Here is a 13966-nt window from a genome sequence, read left to right on the forward strand (position 1 = left end):
CCTACAGACAATGTCAGGTTGGCGCCGTTATACTGATTACAATGATACCTTGGTTGATGAAATCCGTCTTGTGGTTGTTGTGTAATCTTTATTTTCAGTTTGTATTTCAAAGGAATCTTTCATTGCAAAAGTTGTATATGAGATAAGGCCACCGACATTAGAGCTTATCTACAGCATTCTGTAATGCTGTGGATAAGCCCCCGATGTATCCTGAAAGATGAGAAAAACAGGTTATATTATACTCACCCAGGAGCAGTCCTGCTGCGGCCTGGGTCCGATGGGAGTCGCGGTCCGGCGCCTCCCATCTTCTTACAATGACGTCCTCTTCTTGTCTTCCTGCAGCGGTTTCGGCGCAGGCGTACTTTGTCTGCCCTGTTGAGGGCAGAGCAAAGTACTGCAGTGCGCAGGGCCTCTCTGACCTTTCCCTGCGCACTGCAGTACTTTGCTCTGCCCTGCCCTCAACAGGGCAGACAAAGTACACCTGCGCCGGAGCCGCTGCAGGAAGACAAGAAGAGGACATCATCGTATGAAGCTAGGAGGCGCTGGATCCGGACCGCGACGCCGATCGGACCCGGACTGCAGCGGGACCATCCCTGGGTGAGTATAATTTAACTTGTTTTTCTTACCTTTCAGGATACATCGGGGGCTTATCTACAGCATTACAGAATGCTGTAGATAATCCTCCGATGCCGGTGGCCTTATCTCATATACGATTTTTGGGCTGACAGATTCTCTTTAATGATATGCTCGTGCTCCAGGGCGTCCTGTGGGGGGTCTGGTGCTTTGATTAGGTATTCATCAGGATGGCTTTTGACAGGTTACTGATATATGTGGAAAAAAAAAAATCACCTGCAGCACACAGGCGCCTGTGCTGCAGCCTGTTCGCATGTGTAATGTGCAGCTAATTATTTTTTTTTTTTATGGTATACATTAATTCATAAAAAAATAAATCAGTCTGAATATGGACCTGGCTGCGCCTGTGCAGTAGCAACTATCGGCGATCCGATAGCTGCTACTGTGCAAGTGCCGTCATCAAAGCACGACATGAAGACCCCCCTCACAGGCCGCCCCAGAGCACGAGCATATCATTAACTCTAAACTGAAAATAGAGCGTAATTAACAACCACAAGACGGATTTCATCAACCAAAGTATCATTATAATCAGTATAACTGTGCTGACCTGACAGTGTCTGTAGATTACTGTGCACAATAATTGTTTGTACAGATGAATGAGGCACTTTCAGGTATCTTGAAATTGTACCCAAGAATGAGCCAGACTTGTGCAAGTCCACAATTCTCTTCCTGATATCTTGGCTGATGTCTTGAGACTTTCCCATGATGCTACACAAAGAAGCAGTGTGTTTCAGGTGTGCACTAAAATACATCCACAGGTATGTCACTCAGATATTGCCAAAAACCCTATCAGAAGCTTCCAAATACATGACATCATATGGGCAGTCCAGAATTGTTTAAAGGCATTATAGTAATCTTCGTGTATGTAAACTTTTGACTTTGCAGTGTCAAGGTGAAAATATATGTCTTTATACTCTTTTGTACTTTATGTATTCTTATGCTGTGAAACAATAAGTTTTTCCCTTCATACTTGCCAATGCAAATTTAACTGTATTTAAGATGGCTGCCAGTATTCACCTTTGCCTTAGTTTTTGTACTTGCCAAGAATCTACTTTCGTTTCTGAAGCTAAAGTATCATTTCTCTGGAAATCGAAACTTAACAAGATGTGGACAAAGGAAGATTCATCAGATGATGTCAGGCCAACCAGAGGGACTGAATACTAGATACATTGCTTAAACCCCGCCTAACCCTGCCCTCTGCACACCTTCCCCCAATGGACCATATAATGTTGTGTATATGAAATAAACAGTTCAGTTGCTGTGAGGTTACCACTACGTGTGGAAGCATAAGCAGACACTGAGTTTGAACCAGCATTGTGTCTGACTCATTCTTCACTCCGGTACCACTGCTTTTAATCTGATTTGGAATGACTGGTGGATGAAGGGCATTGTCGTGACGACCCCGACAGCAGTACCGTATATACTTGAGTATAAGCCGAGATTTTCAGCCCCCAAAAATAAAATGAGCTGAAAGTCCCCTCTTGGCTTATACTTGAATCATGGTCGGCGGGGGGGGGGGGGGGTTTCGGCGGGTGAGGGGGAGCGATGACGGTCGCATACTCACCTGCTCCTGACGCGGTCCCTGTGTGTCCCATGGTCTCCAGCGCCTTCTTCCTCTGTTCAGCGGTCACGTGGTACCGCTCATTAAAGTAATGAATATGGACTTCACTCCTATAGGGGTGGAGCCGCATATTCATTACTGTAATGAGCGGTACCATGTGACCGCTCACTACACGAAGAAGCTGCCGCGCCTGGAGACCATCTGTCTGGGAGAAGCCGGGAGCAGGTGAGTATTTCATATTCACCTGTTCCTCGTTCGCGTCGGCGCAGCTCCGTCTTCCACATCCTCTGCAGTAACTGTTCAGGTCAGAGGGCGCAATGACGTATTAGTGTACACGCCGCCCTCTGCCTGAACAGTCAGTGCGGAGAGACGGGACACTGAGCAGCAGCGGCGAGAGGTGAGTATGTAATTTTTTTTATTGCAGCATTATATGTGGCACATTGTTATATGGAGCATCTAAGGGGCCATACTGAACTGTATGGGGCATATTTGTATATGGAGCATCTATGGGGCCATAATGAAGTGCATGGAGCATTATATGGGGCATATTTGCATATGGAGCATCTTATGGGGCCATAATGAACTGTATGGAGCAATATATGGGGCTCCTGATTCAATATGGATATTCAAAAACACGTAACCTACTGATGTCTCAATTAATTTTACTTTTATTGGTATATATTTTTATTTTTTAAATTTACCAGTAGCTGCTACATTTCCCACCCTAGGCTTATACTCAAGTCATTAAATTTTCCCAGTTTTTTTGTGGCAAAATTTGGGGGGTCGGCTTATACTTGGGTCGGATTATACTCTAGTATATACGGTAAGTAATAAAAATGCCTTAAAACATTCTCTCTCTCTCATATTATTCTGGCACTTGGCAAATATTATTATATAATTATTAATCCTAATTGACCTAAAATGGGAAAGGTTTATTCTGATTTCATGTCCGATACTGAGAAAAACATGCATGTGTGTCTGTTTATATAGTGTATGTAAACTTCTAGTTTCAACTGTGTATGTAATACATCAACCACAGAAATACGTGTACAGACAGACAGATCTAGATGTTAATAACTCATACACATACCTTATCTTCATCATCAATCTCCCCGGTTTCTGGACTTTCTTCACCCACAAACATTTTCTTAGCCTAGGAGAGAATATACAGATGAAATGGTGTACTGGTCCCTCATGTGGTTAGGTGGGTAAATTATCATGCTGCTTTCCAATTTATGTGAATGCTCTTCCATCATTTCCACTTCTTCAGTATATGGCCCATTAACCCCTTCATGACCAGACTTTGTCTTTGTAATTTTATTTTTTCCAAGAGCTTTTTTATATTCTTCTTCTATTGACACTACCATACAAGAATTTGTTTGTTTTTTTGCATGGAAAACTTAAAGTTTCCATTAATATTATTTGGGGTAGGTATGACGATTTAATCACTTATGGCATTTTTTGAGGTGCTGAGGTGCAAAAAAAAAAAATGCAATTCCAGAGTTTAGTTTTTTTTTCTCTTTATAGTATTTACTGATGGGCTTAATTATATTTATATTATGATAGATGGGACATTTACAGATGCAGTTATACTAAATATTTTTTACTGAGAAGGAACTGGAGGGAGGTGATGCAATTTTTTTTTTCATACTTTTAAAAGCTTTTTCTTTTATCTTATACTTTATTATTTTTTAGACCCCCTAGAGAACTTTAAACGGCAATCTTGCTTATAGTATTTTGTCAGATTTTGATTTACTTTGCAAAATCCATTTTTTTTTTTACTGTTTAATGGGTAGTCGAAGCTTGACATTTTTTTCTTTACAAGAAAAAAAGGATTGCACATAGATAACAAAACACATGAGAGGGAAAAAAGAAAGTACCAATAGCACACTGATAACAAATGGTTCAATTTACTCATAAGCAAAAAAAAAAACAGGATTTTTGGTTGCTTACCGTAAAATCTGTTTCTCGGAGCCTTCATTGGGGGACACAGGAACCATGGGTGTATGCTGCTGCCACTAGGAGGCTGACACTATGCAAATAAAAAAGTCAGCTCCTCCCCTGCAGTGTACACCCTACCGACAGGAAGTAGGATATTCAGTTAGTGAGAAAGCAGTAGGAGAAGCAACGTGTAAAAGAGAAAGAATAATAATATAATAATAATAAACTTTATCTATATAGCGCCAACAAACTCCACGGCGCTTCACAGATCAACAGTTTCAAACACTCAAAGAGTGTTCAAAGAACTCAAACGTATACAGTAAACAGAGCTGTTCAACTTGGGAGGGTGCTGTGTCCCCCAATGAAGGCTCCGAGAAACAGATTTTACGGTAAGCAACCAAAAATCCTGTTTTCTCTATCGCCTTTCATTGGGGGACATAGGAACCATGGGACGTCCCAAAGCAGTCCCTGGGGTGGGAACAGCAGAAAAACTCCATTCAGGTCGGAGGAATCACCACTGCCGCCTGCAAGATCCTTCTGCCTAGGCTGGCAACTGCCGAAGCGTAACATAGTAACATAGTTAGTAAGGCCGAAAAAAGACATTTGTCCATCCAGTTCAGCCTATATTCCATCATAATAAATACCCAGATCTACGTCCTTCTACAGAACCTAATAATTGTATGATACAATATTGTTCTGCTCCAGGAAGACATCCAGGCCTCTCTTGAACCCCTCGACTGAGTTCGCCATCACCACCTCCTCAGGCAAGCAATTCCAGATTCTCACTGCCCTAACAGTAAAGAATCCTCTTCTATGTTGGTGGAAAAACCTTCTCTCCTCCAGACGCAAAGAATGCCCCCTTGTGCCCGTCACCTTCCTTGGTATAAACAGATCCTCAGCGAGATATTTGTATTGTCCCCTTATATACTTATACATGGTTATTAGATCGCCCCTCAGTCGTCTTTTTTCTAGACTAAATAATCCTAATTTCGCTAATCTATCTGGGTATTGTAGTTCTCCCATCCCCTTTATTAATTTTGTTGCCCTCCTTTGTACTCTCTCTAGTTCCATTATATCCTTCCTGAGCACCGGTGCCCAAAACTGGACACAGTACTCCATGTGCGGTCTAACTAGGGATTTGTACAGAGGCAGTATAATGCTCTCATCATGTGTATCCAGACCTCTTTTAATGCACCCCATGATCCTGTTTGCCTTGGCAGCTGCTGCCTGGCACTGGCTGCTCCAGGTAAGTTTATCATTAACTAGGATCCCCAAGTCCTTCTCCCTGTCAGATTTACCCAGTGGTTTCCCGTTCAGTGTGTAATGGTGATATTGATTCCCTCTTCCCATGTGTATAACCTTACATTTATCATTGTTAAACCTCATCTGCCACCTTTCAGCCCAAGTTTCCAACTTATCCAGATCCATCTGTAGCAGAATACTATCTTCTCTTGTATTAACTGCTTTACATAGTTTTGTATCATCTGCAAATATCGATATTTTACTGTGTAAACCTTCTACCAGATCATTAATGAATATGTTGAAGAGAACAGGTCCCAATACTGACCCCTGCGGTACCCCACTGGTCACAGCGACCCAGTTAGAGACTATACCATTTATAACCACCCTCTGCTTTCTATCACTAAGCCAGTTACTAACCCATTTACACACATTTTCCCCCAGACCAAGCATTCTCATTTTGTGTACCAACCTCTTGTGCGGCACGGTATCAAACGCTTTGGAAAAATCGAGATATACCACGTCCAATGACTCACCGTGGTCCAGTCTATAGCTTACCTCTTCATAAAAACTGATTAGATTGGTTTGACAGGAGCGATTTCTCATAAACCCATGCTGATATGGAGTTAAACAGTTATTCTCATTGAGATAATCCAGAATAACATCCCTCAGAAACCCTTCAAATATTTTACCAACAATAGAGGTTAGACTTACTGGCCTATAATTTCCAGGTTCACTTTTAGAGCCCTTTTTGAATATTGGCACCACATTTGCTATGCGCCAATCCTGCGGAACAGACCCTGTCTCTATAGAGTCCCTAAAAATAGCGTAGGTATGGAGCTTATAACCCCTTGGCAAAGGAGTGACCGGAACACTAGGTTTCCACCTAGCAAAGATGTAGGGCGGATGCCCCATGGTGTACCGCCCAGGAGGCGCCCACTGCCCGGAGCAGAGTGAGGAGTCACTCTGTTCTTGATCCGGTGAGCCTCCAGAATGGCAGGTCTGATCCAGAGAACAATCGTAATCTTGGAAGCCGGCAGGCCTCTTGGCGTACCGTCTGGAATGACAAAGGACAGACCTTCTTCCTAAAGAAGGCGGCCCTACACAAATAGATCCTCACCGCCCTGACCAGGTCTAGCCTGTTCAGAGAATGCCCCAGAAAATCGATCGGAGCAGGACAAAGGTGGGAAGGACGATCTTATTCAAGTAAAAGGAGGACACCACCCTGGGAAGAAAAGGCGACGAAGGCCGTAAAACTACCCTATCCTGGTGAAAAACCAAGAAAGGGGCGATAGGAGAGAGCCACCAACTCCGAGATGCGTGGAGATGGCCACCAGCAAAGCCACCTTGCAGGACAGAGCAGACAGTGAGGCTCAAGGAGAGGCTCAAGGGAGAAAGTCCACCGAGCCTCCAGAACAAGACTGAGGTCCCAGGGATCCACGGAAGTGTGGTACGAGGGAGCCGCATGCGCTACTGAAGAAAGGTCCTGATCTGAGAACGGGACGGATATAAATCTTCGTACCGTGATAGCCAGTAGCAAAGGACCTCTGAAAAGGGACTTCAGAAAAAGGATGGAAAGGGTTGCTATCTGACCCTTCAGAAAACTAAGGGCAAGGCCAGCATCAAGTCCCACCTAGAGAGAACGGCCAAAAAGGAAGGTTTCAACAGCAAAGCTGTTAACCTGAGACACCAAGAATTCTGAGGCAGATGGGTCCCTAGTACAGAAGATCTGACCTGACTGGGGCCTCCAGTGAGAGTCCGCGAGGAGAAACGATCTCAGCGAACCAGACCTTCTGGGCCAATCTGGTGCGGTCAGAATGACCGGCACCCCCTCCGCATAGATCTTCAACAGTCTGGGAAGAAAGGGGAGGGAGGAACAGAAAGGTAAGTACAAATGGCGACCCAGGAATGGTCAAGGTATCGGTATCCACCACAAGAGGATTGCGGAGTTGGAAACAAAACGGTGGACTCTTCCTAAGCAGTCGGGCCGCCAGGAGATCGGTGTCTGGAATTCCTCATCCAAGGAAAATTTGAAGGAAGACCTCCTGAGTCGGGACCCCTGTCCTGCCGCAAGGCCCTCACGGCAGAGAAAACACTGCGGCCTAGTTGTCCACGCCGGGGATATACACTGTGGATAGTGCTGAAACCGTCGCCTCTGCCCAGAGGATCCTGGATACCTCCGCCATAGCCAGGAGACTGATTCCCTCCCTGGCGATTGACATAAGCCACAGCCGAGGCATTGGACGCCTGGATTCTGACTGGCAGACGTCTGAGAAGCCTTTCCCAGTGACTCAGGGATAGAAGAAAGGCCCCTCTCTCAATGGTGTCGATCGGCGGAGAGGACCCTTGCTCCGACCAACGCCCCCTTCAATGACGGATGGCGAGAAAACGCACCCCAGCCGGGAAGGCTGGTGACCGTCGTCACCACCTGCCTTGGGGAGGACCGGACATGAGGAATGAGAGGGGATGACAGCCACCAGTTGAGAGGCTATTAGAATCTGATGGAAAGTCGGATTGGAGGGTCCAGAGACAGCACAGACGTGTCCCACTGAGGAAGGATGGCCTGCTGAAGTGGTCCCAAGTGGAACCGCGCAAAAGAGAACGCTTACGGAGCTGTCACCATGCCTCACAGGACCGTCGTAGCTGAACGGAAGGAAGGCAGCCGAGGGCCCTGCAGAGAGCGAACTCTGTATGGAGAATTGCCCGCTTCTCAAGAAGAAAAACCCCTAGCGATGTCGAACAACATGCCTAAGAGGACGAGACGCTGACTCGGAACAAGACAAGACTTTGTTCTGTTGGCCAGCCACCAGAAACAGGACAGGGAGTCTAGGACGATGGTCAGACCCTCGGGGCCTGAGAGAGGGGCAGAGGCTTGATGAGGATTACTTCAAGGTATGGAATGAGCACTAAGGCCCCTGATCATCAAGGAAAATCAGGACATGGAGCAAGGCCTCTTGGATATCCGTGTAGCACAGGAAATCCTGTGGGTCCATGGAAGCCAGGACTGAACAGAGAAACTTCATCCTGAAATGCCGCATGCGGAACCTTCTGTTCACCAAGTTCAGAGACAGAAAGGGTCGAACTGCGCCGCTCTTCTTCGGCACTACAAGCAGGTTTGGATAGAAACCTGGGAAGCGTACCTGCTGTGGGACGGAAACAATAACCTCCGAACAAAGAAGGAAGGTAATGGACGCAAAGAAACCCAAGATCAGAGGAGGATTTTTAGAGGGCGGGATTCAAAGAAGCGATTCCGGGCCGCTAAGCGAACCCTATCTTGTATCCAGAGGATACCACCTCCCTGATCTAGGCGTCCTCCACCGAAGCTAGCCAAACATCCCTGAAAAAGGCAGGGGATGCCCGCCCAAACTGGAAGAAACGCTGGGCCGTTAGCACGAGTTATTATGCCGGAGAAGATCTGCCAGGTCTAGGCCTGGTGGACCAACCATGGGAGTTGCGGGCACACCGGGAAGGGATAGGCTTAAAGGAAAGCCTTTTCTCTAGCCAGACGAGATCGCAGTCTGTGTTAGCTAGAGGAATCTTCCGACGCTGCAAAACAGCGAAGGGACAAAGGGAACTCGTGCCTCCCGTGGCATCATTAATAATTTGTTCCCTCATGTAGCCAAAGAAACAGGCCCCCCGGAAGGGCTGTGTGTAGAGCCGAATATTCCGTCGGATGGCCACCATAATGCTGGATGCGTGAGCTGCACAAGCTGCGCATCTAGGGAGGCAGATACCAAATATTTCCCTGCATAGGAAATCCGGTCCGTCAGGTCGGCTAGCTCCCCCGGAGGAGCTTCAGGCGGGGTGCTCTTACAAGGCTGTTTGGTCCATCTATCCATGGTCCCTGAGACCCAGGTAGAGGCAATGGCCGAGGCACAAAGTAGAAGCAGCCGTTACAAAAGGCTGATTTTTTCAGCGGTTCTATAAAAGTATCCTTGGAACCCGTGCCAAGCTGATAGACAGTCTGGGAACTGACGAGTCCAGAATTGCCCGCTTCCTGCCGAGGAATCAGTCCAGTTAGCGATGAGCTCAGGAGAGAAGGGATATAGGATGCCGAGACGCTTCCCTGTCTGCAAGCATCTGGTATGGCTCGCATTTCTCCTGGCAAGTACCACCACCTGTTCAGCGTGTGTGGGGCAAAGGTCCTGGAAAGTGGTTTGACCGTCTAAACGAAAACCGCCTATTTTGCGGGTTCCGTAGAGGTATCCATGATGCTTAGGGTCTGGTTGATCGCATCAATAAGGCTATCCAAGTCTGAAACTTCCTCTGCAAACATGACCGAGGAAGCCCGTCTCTCTCTCGATAGAGAGGAGGATCAGGAAGAGGGATCTCACCGGTCCAGACCGGAGGGCAAGATGGAGCGGGAAAGACAGGTGTCAGACGTCCATGGGGTTGATGGTGGACGTCATGGTCTCCTCCGACAGGCTCTGGAGGGCGAGTGGGTGGGGAATGGAGCTGGGACCGAACCTCTAAGCACGCTTGTGTGCTAGGATCATGGTCCTGCCGTCGGATCTATAAAGATACGGGGTGGCAGTACACGCCGTACTCATAGTCCATAATGTGGGATTGCAGGTGTGACTGTTCACCCTGTATCCCCCTGTTCTGTATCTCTTGTAGGCTGGACGGAGAATCCTGTGACCCACTAGCGATTGCGGACAGGCACGGATACCAAGGTCGTGACATCCTGGTGAGGTCCGCCCCAGACTGAGACAGAAGGAAAACCCACCCAGGGATAGGGGTCTCGGCCTCACCCGGGTTAGGGACTCCTGGACAGGGAGTTGCTGCAGCTGACAAGAGGAAGCAGGAGGACGGGAACGCTCTCCTTATAGGGTTAGGCCTGGGAGCAGACCCACTAAATGATGTCCGAAGGTTAGGGAAACAGGATAGGGGAGTAATAGGCTGCATAGCAGAGCTACTCACAGTAATAGTAGGGTCCTGCAGACTGCTCCTGGCTGTAGCTGCGACCGGCATCATGGCACAGATCCAGGGCACCAGCGATGAGATGGCAACCTAAGGAGGATGCAGGGGACCCCGCCGGAGGAAACGTGTGCTGGGGAAAGAAAGGGCCTGGCTGCAGTCTGGAAGAACCGCAGAAGGAGACCGCTGAAAAGGGCGCTGGAACGTGCGCCCTGCTGCGATGTGGCGCTAAGCAGCGGTGTAGCAATCATGGGCCCAGGAGCACCAAGATGGCGCCGGTGGGCGGGGAGAAAAGAGATTGTCGGGCAGGAGAAAGCCCGCCCGAAGAAACCGGAAGTGGAGGAGCGCGGTACCGGGACCTAAATTAGAGGCCGGCGCGCCGGTAGAAGAGGCCACGGCCCCGGAACAGTGCGCCGCAGAGCAGTGCGGCAGCCTGCCAGGGCCGCCCGAGGGAACGAAGAGTAGGGTCACGGCGTTGGAAGTAGGCCCCGGCCGGAACCGGGGCCTAAATTAGAGGCCGGCGCCGCCGGATAAGAGAGCCGCGGCGCCGAAGCAGAACGCCGCAGGGAAAGAGCAGCGCGGCAGTCTGCCAAGGCCGCCGCGCAGGGACAGAAAAGCAATGTTGCCGACGAACAGTGCGGCCCAGGGGGAAGCGGTGCGGCAGACTGTCAGAGTGTCGCGCTGATGGCGGCAGAAGAAGAGACAGAACCAGCGTACCTAGCCTGCCATCACCGCAGCTCAAAAGGGAGCGCTGCTGCCTGACCCGCTGCGATGCTATTCTGGGATTCCTAACATAAAAGTAAAAATCGTGCCTCAGGGACCTCTGCTCCCCCACACTGCGAGTGATCTGGGAAAAGGGAGCATGAAAAATACTCACCTAAACATCCCACGCCGTTACTAACCTGAGGGGGATGAGACGTCCATGGAGCTGGTGATGGACGTCCTCGTCACCTCCAACCGACAGGCTCTGGTGGGCGAGTGGGTGGGGGACGGAGCCAGGACCGGACTTCTGAGCACGCTTGTGTGCTAGGATCTTGGTCCTGGAGAGGGATCTATGAGGATACGGGGTGGCAGTACACGCCGTACTCATAGTCCGCTTTGTGGGACTACAGGTGTGACTAATCACCCTGTATCCCCTCCGGAAAAACCTGAAAAGGAACGACGCACATTGAGGTAGATAAGGGTCTAATGAAAGACCCGTGTCCACCTCCTACTGACACTAAGCTAAACTGAATATCCTACTTCCTGTCGGTAGGGTGTACACTGCAGGGGAGGAGCTGACTTTTATTTGCATAGTGTCAGCCTCCTAGTGGCAGCAGCATACACCCATGGTTCCTGTGTCCCCCAATGAAAGGCGATAGAGAAAAAACTTGAGCAAGAGAGAATATATCAAAAGGCTGCTGTAGTTTCACATTTAAACTGCAGCCAAAGGCTTTGGTCAGAAAAGCAAAAACTAAACCAAAAATTTAGGATTTCGGACCCCATTATAAGGGATCGTTCACATGAATGTATTAAACACTTTTGTTGCTTTCTTCATGTAAAAGTAATAGTATACTAACAGCACAAAGAGCAATCCAAGTCAATGGTCTGGTTCAGAGGAACATGTCACAGTCTGATGGTCTGCGTGCAAAAAAAAAAAAAGGCATCTCCTATATAATTGTCTAAGGGTCACTTCCGTCTTTCTGTTTGTCCTTCTGTCACGGATGTTAATTCGCTGATTGGTCTCGCCAGCTGCCTGTCATGGCTGCCGCAACCAATCAGCGACGGGCACAGTCCGGAAGAAAATGGCCGCTCCTTACTCCCCGCAGTGAGTGTTTGTCGCCCGCATACTCCCCTCCGGTCACCGCTAATGCTACGTTCACATTTGCGTTGTTGGGCGCAGCGTCGTCGACGCAACCCACAACTCATATACACAACGCAGAGTTATTGGACGCATGCGTTGTCATAAAAAAGTAAAGTACGGGAAATTTGTCGCAGGGAAAACGCTACAAGTAGCGTTGTCCGCGCCCCGTCTTGCGCGTCAAAATGACGCATGCGTCGTAAAACGCATACCGGTGCATGTCCATGCGCCCTCCATGTTAAAGATAGGGGCGCACGACGCATGCGTCCAACAACGCAAATGTGAACGTTGTCTAACAGGGTTAATGCCGGCGGTAATGGACCGCGTTATGCCGCGGATAACGCACTGTTACCGCCGCTATTAACCCTGTGTGTCCCCAACTTTTTACTATTGACGCTGCCTATGCGGCATCAATAGTAAAAAATGTAATGTTAAAAATAATAATAAAAAAACCTGCTATACTCACCCTCCGTAGTCGCTCGCGCCGGCAGCCATCTTCCGTTGCAGGTTCCGGTGGCAAAGATGGTATGGGAGAAGGACCTTCTATGACGTCACGGTCATGAGACCGCGACGTCATCAGAGGCCCTGCGTAACTGGCCAGTATACTACGTGGCTGGGCAATATACTACGTGGCTGGGCAATATACTACGTGGCTGGGCAATATACTTCGTGGCTGGGCAATATACTTCGTGGCTGGGCAATATACTACGTGGCTGGGCAATATACTTCGTGGCTGGGCAATATGGTACGTGGCTGGGCAATATACTACGTGGCTGGGCAATATACTATGTGGCTGGGCAATATACTTCGTGGCTGGGCAATATGGTACGTGGCTGGGCAATATACTATGTGGCTGGGCAATATACTACGTGGCTGGGCAATATACTACGTGGCTGGGCAATATACTACGTGGACATGCATATTCTAGAATACACGATGCGTTGGAATCGGGCCACCATCTAGTCATTCAATAATACTGTGCTCTGTATTCCGGATCATACTCGCTCACTATAAGTCAATGGCTGCGTAAAAAAACAGATTTCAAGGGTTACCATCAGTGATGAGTGAACGTACTTGGGTGTTATCCGCGTATCTTGGGCGCTCGAATAATACATTCTCGTCCAGGCGGCTGCATGTTTTGCGGCGGTAGACAGTTGCAACACATGCGGAGGTTGCCATACAAACATGTGTTGCATCTGTCTATCACTGAAAAACATGCAGCCGAAGGGAACCGAATACATTATCAGAGCGCTCCCAAGATACTCCAGACACCCACTATCCGAGCACGCTCTAGTTACCAGATACATAACGATTATAAAGATAAGAGACTATTTGTTCTTTATCATTTATTAAAAATTGTTCCTGAAAAACAGATGTCATAGTCGTGTACAAAAATGCACACGCGGATGGCAGATAAATGCAGAAGTCGGACACATGGAGGCAATACAGATAACAATACGGATGAAATATCATCAGTTTTTCCCAGACATAATACTGATGATTTTGCGTCGGTCCGTGAGAATCTGGCCTAATCTAGTGAGGTCTGTGTGCGGCTGGTGTCTGTCAAATAATTTATCGGGGGCTTTAGTTACTTTTAATATTGTGTTACTGAGTGAAGTGAGAACTAGAACTATAAACATGTCATATCACCCTATCAACGGATCATCATTTGCAACTGAACATCATTGTAAAGTAAGTCCTGGGCACCGGTCGGGGTGGACCTCTCACCTCTAGGTTGTACAGGAGAACCTTGTGTTTACCATTAACCAAATGATCAACTAAAACAATCACATAACTGTGCAGCAGAGCTGTGGTCACATGTATGGCACTTCCTG

General features: G+C 48.0%; 1 protein-coding gene across 3 annotated transcripts in view; it reads right to left on the bottom strand.

Moving 5' to 3' along the window:
* Nucleotides 1–13966, bottom strand: part of PCM1 (pericentriolar material 1) — a 228267-nt gene that overhangs the window by 37471 nt on the left and 176830 nt on the right. For all 3 annotated transcript variants that reach the window (XM_069744379.1, XM_069744380.1, XM_069744381.1), the window contains exon 30: nt 3285–3347. In XM_069744379.1, coding sequence (XP_069600480.1) covers nt 3285–3347 — 63 coding nt within the window. The remainder of the gene's footprint in view (nt 1–3284; nt 3348–13966) is intronic.

Source organism: Ranitomeya imitator, chromosome 1 (assembly GCF_032444005.1).
Source record: "Ranitomeya imitator isolate aRanImi1 chromosome 1, aRanImi1.pri, whole genome shotgun sequence".
NCBI lineage: Eukaryota > Metazoa > Chordata > Amphibia > Anura > Dendrobatidae > Ranitomeya > Ranitomeya imitator.